Source organism: Archocentrus centrarchus, chromosome 8 (assembly GCF_007364275.1).
Source record: "Archocentrus centrarchus isolate MPI-CPG fArcCen1 chromosome 8, fArcCen1, whole genome shotgun sequence".
Classification (NCBI taxonomy): Eukaryota; Metazoa; Chordata; class Actinopteri; order Cichliformes; family Cichlidae; genus Archocentrus; species Archocentrus centrarchus.
This window is the reverse complement of record NC_044353.1, coordinates 19,308,644-19,314,643: the sequence shown is the minus strand read 5'-3', so window position 1 is coordinate 19,314,643 and position 6,000 is coordinate 19,308,644. Positions and strand designations below refer to the sequence as shown.

General features: G+C 43.1%; 1 protein-coding gene across 1 annotated transcript in view; it reads left to right on the top strand.

Moving 5' to 3' along the window:
* Window positions 1-2,479: 2,479 nt before the first annotated feature.
* The window catches only part of cyth3b (cytohesin 3b), a 39,043-nt gene continuing 35,522 nt past the window's right edge, over window positions 2,480-6,000 (top strand). The window contains exon 1 of the mRNA XM_030736008.1: window positions 2,480-2,798. Coding sequence (XP_030591868.1) covers window positions 2,780-2,798 — 19 coding nt within the window. The 5' untranslated portion in view covers window positions 2,480-2,779. The remainder of the gene's footprint in view (window positions 2,799-6,000) is intronic.

Sequence of the window (6,000 nt, the reverse complement as noted above, 5' to 3'; positions counted from 1 at the left end):
CACTGCGACGATGAGAGCGGAGTAACAGTGTAAATTACATTTGATCCAGTATTGCACTTTGTACCAGGTTACATTCATTTCCCTGCTAGATAGGTACTAGTTACTTTACAGATTAAGATTTAATATAAAATATCATAATCATCGTACTGAATATTGTACATCATAATACATTAAACCACTTAAGAGAATATACTGTAGCATATCTCATATAAGCTCCAACTACAACAGCACTTAATGATAATCTAATATATAATAATCCTCAGAATACAGTATAATATTTTGCATATTATAATTTAATACATCCACAAATCTGGACTGGGACTATTTTTTAACAGCACTTTTAGTAGTTTTTATCTGAATCTATCTCCCACTCAGATCTGCTTGGTGTTTCGTTGCTGTGCTGTATACAACCGCCAGAAAAATTAAACAGTGGTGGAGGAAGTACAGAGAAGTGTTACTGAAACAAATGTAGAAGATCCACGTTGTAGAAAAACTTTGTTACAAGTAAAAGTCATGCCTTTTAAAGTCTTATTAAAATGTATGAGTGGTAACATTAAAACAACCTTAAAGTATCAAAGTCAGAGGAACAGTACTGTGTAAAAGTCTCAAGCCACCCATCATTTCATTATATTTTGCTTCCAAGGAGCCAGACTTTCTGTTCTTGAGCAATAGTTCTGTCCTGTCCTTCTGAAGGTCTTTCAAAGTTTTTCTTTGGAGATTGGCTGCTTTTAACTCATTTTCAGTGCAGTCCTTGTACCTGACCATTTTTCAGAAGAATGGTTTTTTTGTTTGCTTGTCTGTTAAGCCACTTAACACTGACCTATAAATCATTCGAGCATCATTCATGTAACTCAAGGGACGAACCAGTATTGTGTCCACACATAACAGACAACTCAGTAAAGAACCAATTTTAAACTGTATCTTTAAGCACTTTGTTACTAGCAGCGTGCTCCAGAAACACATAATTTGTTTCTATCTCTTAGTTGAAATTACAAAAAACAAACAAAAAAACAAAGATAACACAGTTTGACAGAAGAAGAAGCAGCAGGCCTATAAAACTATCTACAGCAGACGAAAAGTATCTGAAAGTCATGTCCTTAGGAAAAAAAATCCAGCAAAGACCTGACACAGGACCTGAGAGCTGCATCTGGACATCTGGTTGATCCATCTACCGTCCACTGAAGCCTCGTCAGAAATGGTCTCAGTGGAAGGGTGACTGTCATTCTTAAGGAAGGGAAACGGGCAGAAAAGACTGAGGCACGCTAAGTTACACAAGAACTGGAGTGAAAATCAGTGGCAACAGGTCTTACAGCATGATGAATCCAGAACTGTTTGTCATCAGCATGTACAGAGGAGATCAGGAGAGAGATACAACAGTGAGTGTCTACAGCCATCTGTAAAACATTGAGGAGGCTCATGGTTTGGGGCTGTATTTCAGCCAGTGGTCTTGGGTAACTTGTCAAAAGTACCATCAGATTTTGATCTAGCATGCAATACCATCTGGAGAGTGTCTTGGAACACCATCACTGATAGAACGCTATCAGTCATGGACTGGCCTCCCCAGAGCCCGAACCTCAACGTTACTGAAGCAGTGTGGGATCATGTTGAGAGAGAACAGAACAAGAAGCAGCCAGCAACTAAAAGAAGAGCTTTGGATGTCCTTCTGGAAGTCTGGCAAACTATTCCTGAAGACTACTTACAGAAATAACAAGAAAGCTGCCTAACAGAGTTCAGGCTGTGCTAAAGAATAAAGGTTTTCATACCAAATATTGACTTACATAGTTTGTGCAATTCTAATGAGCTTGATTTTGCCTTATATACTGTATTTCCATGCATCTTTGCACGTTTCAATACATCGCTGCACCTATTTCCCATTTTTCCAACAAAATATAAAGAAAAGCACACTTTTGAGGGGTTTGTCAAACATTTGCACGGCACTGTAGTTGCTGAGCAGAATAATATTTAATACAATCCTGGGCCAAAAAAGGATCCTATTTTATTTATCGTAGAATAGAAGTAACTTTAAACAGTAGAAATGTTAAAATGAAAACCAAGAAAAATCAGCAAATTCCCGATTTAGCCAAATGCAACAGCATAATTTCCCGTTGGAAAAAAAAATAAAATATAACTATGAGTATATTTGACAGTCAGCCCTGTCTGTAGTCACGTGAGGACCGGTCGGTGATGAATGCTGACTCGCAGCACTGACTGTGTAGCGGAGCTGGGGTGTGATTAACACCTCGTATCTTTCCGTCTGCACAATGATATGACAACTACTTCCTGCTGCAAGTTCCAAAATAAAAGTCACTCCTTGATGAGCCTCGTCCCTCGCCGGTGCTCGGGCACGATTTGTTTATTTTGGAGACAAAATAACCGTACTTCCCGTGCTGTTCCAGTCGCGCGTCGAGCAACTTGACGCAGCCATGCAAAAGGCTCTCCTGATACTACTGGAGTGAAGGCGTATTGGGAGGGATAAAGATAACACGCTCGGCCGGCGGTGTGGGCTAAAAGACGAGCTGCTGCTGCCGCCGCCGCTGCTCCTGCTGCAGCATAGACACATCGCTCAGTGACCGGCGGACTGACGGAGGCCCGGGGGGAACCGGAGAGGCGTCAATGGCAACAACATTTCCTAAAACAAGACGCTGCCCGTGAGACAACCTGGGTGCCAAATGCGTCCTGGAAAATAGGACGCGCATTTGCCGTAAATTAGACGTGGGTTCGCACAGCGGAAGTTTCTGCGATCGATTTTTGGGGAGATCTTGATTTATTGGCTGCATTCATGGACGAGGACAACCAAGGTATGATTCATTCTGTGCGTTTCATTTCATTCCCATGATTTGTTGCTATTTCCCTAATCAGAAGACATGCGCCTCTGCCTATAATAATAACAGTGATGATGATGATAATAATAATAATAATAATAATAATCATAATAATAATAATAATAATCATAATAATAATCATAATACATTTGCAGCTGTTTTATCCTCAATTTCAGTAATCTAAGACTCTAAGTGGAGTTGGTTTTATACAAAAGATGCCACAGACAGTATTTTCTGATACTAACAAGAAGTTGCTTTCTATATGGGCAGAAACCTCCTCACTAATGATGCTGCTTTCAGGAGCAGTTTAATATCTATACTGAGGAGGATGATCAAGACTCAACTAGGTTATCAGGCTCGAAGCATGGATGAGCGTCAGCGCGTCAGTGTCGATATGAGAGACTGTGAGACTTGTGTTTTTCTTAGTCTTTGTCAGCTGTGGGCTGGTGTCACTGTGGCCCAACAGGTCCTGTCATGGTCAGCCATGCATAGCCAAGAGACACGGATTCATTTATTGACTCACGACAAAAGCTGAGCTTGTTGCAAGAATGTGCTGGCACGGATGCATCACTGCAACATCGTTCAGCACGCGGTTGGGTTTAGAAACTTTTGAATGGCAGGGCAGACTTTGGCAGGGTTATTTGGGAGTTGGCACATGAGTAGAAAGGTTTTTATATTATTGCAATTCGTCGTCATTTTTTACTTCATATTCTGCCAATGAAACTATGTCAATAAATACTTGCATTGTAACTCTAAATAGCCTAGAGCCATTGACAGTCATGTAAAGGCAACTCCACCCCTCCTACGTTTAAGATACTCAAGCTTAAAGACACACAAAGCAGCTGCAAACTGTGGTTTATATCCTTTTGGTTGTTTAATTGAGGTTATGGTCCCCTGGGGTGCATTCATGATACCTGTCACCACCTGACTCAGGCAGAGCTGGCCAATTAGATTCCAGAGGGACCCCCCCCCCCCCCCCCCCCCCCCCACACACACACACACACACAAACACACACACACAAACACAGTATGTTTGTTAATCATAAACTGCTCAAAATCAAACTTTAAATCGCTCAAAAACCCCCAGGTTAGAAATGCTCACTCCTGTCGTCTCGGGTCTCTAAGTCAGAGGTATTCTGTCCCACTCGTTCACCGCTTACAGAGCTGCAGGATGTGACTAATTGCTTGCGTACTGCATGCATGCATGCATGCATGGCACCTGGGTATAAAGCAGTCATTGTGCTGGGTTCGGGCAGCCGGGCCTCCAGCACTGGGAGACGTCAGCACAACACCATATGTCTGTCTGTGGTGCTGTGCTGCCAAACAGGGATAGCTGTCAGCAGCCTTAAGCTATAGTCCCACAACACATATATTTATGGATGCATTCTGACACACTAACACTCACAACAATTAAATGTCTTCTCTGTCCTTGTGGTGCTTTTTGCTGTGAAGATGGATGGATTGATCTTAAATAAATAGTGTCTTTGATGCTGCAGGAAATACGGCTGAAAAATTTGTTCTGTACTGCACATTTTGGTGCTTATTGTCTGAACAAATTAGTGCCTACACAGTCGTACACATGGGCCCGCTGCAAGGTGACGAACAAAGTAGAGGATGAGCGGTGGCAAGTTAGTCAACAAGGTCCACTATCTGACTGTCACTCCTCACAAAGTGACACACACGCACATACTTTGCCAGGCCACAAGTTGAGCAGGAGAGAAGACTGGAAAGTGGCGGGTGTAACGAGCGAGAAAGGCGCGAGGAGGGAAAGCACGTGTGATCACAAAGAGAGCGAGACACAGCCGTAGTAGCAGCGATGGTGAGATGTCTGAAAGAGAATGAGAGAGCAAGACAGGAGCTGTGTGTGAGTGTGTGTGTGTGAGCGTGAGAGACAGAGTGTGGACGGGCTGGATGGAGTGCCAGGACAAACTTGGAGAGTGGCCAAAGAAATGTGGAGCATCGCCAGTGAAAGACGGCGAGGGAGAGTGGCAGCAGACTAGATATTCTTACTGAATCAATTCTTCAGGGTATAGTGGAGCTTTTTTTTATTTTTTATTTTTTCCAGCAAAAGTCCTTCTTTTCTGTCATTATTAACTCACTTAACAGCAAGTGGTCTCAGCCTCTCTGTGATTATCTATTAAACCAGGTCAACCTCTTGATGGGGACTCGGTTTTCATTTCTTTTCCATCTCCTCTCTCATGTTTTCTCCAGTTGCTCGACATATTCTCTTTGCTTTAAAAAGCGATTTAAAACCTCTATCTTACACATGCTTTGAGCCTTGCTTGACTAAAATGTGAGTTTTGCATCCTTGACAGATATTTCTGTGACTTTTCTGGACTCTGCACCATCTTAAGGTTCTTCATTTTTGTTTTGAGTGAAATGCCTCACCCGCTGGTTGGTGGATTGTGATGAAATTCGGTACACTTTTTCCTTCTTCTGCAGTCTCATTGGAGAATGTGGAGATTCGTCTTTGTACGCTTGGCCGTGGTGTAAAAGGCTTAGCGAGAACGGGTGTATCGTAATCCAGCTGACACACATGACATTCAGTAGTACAATGCCTACTGCTGCAGTACTCCCCTCAATGGACAATGGGCCAACAAGAGGCCACAAAGCTCTGCTACAGTGAAGCCTGTCTGACCGCGCTGATGCTGTGTAGCTTACTGTCACACATTCCTGTTTAGCATGACTGACTTTGTCAGGCCATCAAATGTACACCTGCAGCATCTCTACTTCCCCTGCTTCACTCTACAGTTTTTGTTAGTTGATGAGCTGCTTTCAATCAAGTGAAGCCCATGTGGTAAGAATCGGAGCATCAACCATAGATGTTGGCTTTACGGCGTACCTCATGATTTTGGCTGCAGCTCACTTTATCTACACACTGTGAAACCAGCTATTTAAACTTGGCAAGGGAGTGTGTGAGTGTGTGTTGCAGCGTGTGGTCTGTGTGGGGTTGTGGCACGCTGCAGCTCAACTGAGGCAATAACAGACACACACAATGAGGTGGGTTTTAAGATCGTAGAACCATTCATCTGCTTGCTGCAGGACAGCGCCCGCAGCTTCCTGCTGTGTTCAGGATTTGCGTTTTGGATCGTGGGAGTATTGCAGCTGCTGTCTTCTCCCCCACAGCCCACACACTGAGAAGTGGGCTTCTTGAAACATTGGAACAAATCATTTCTTA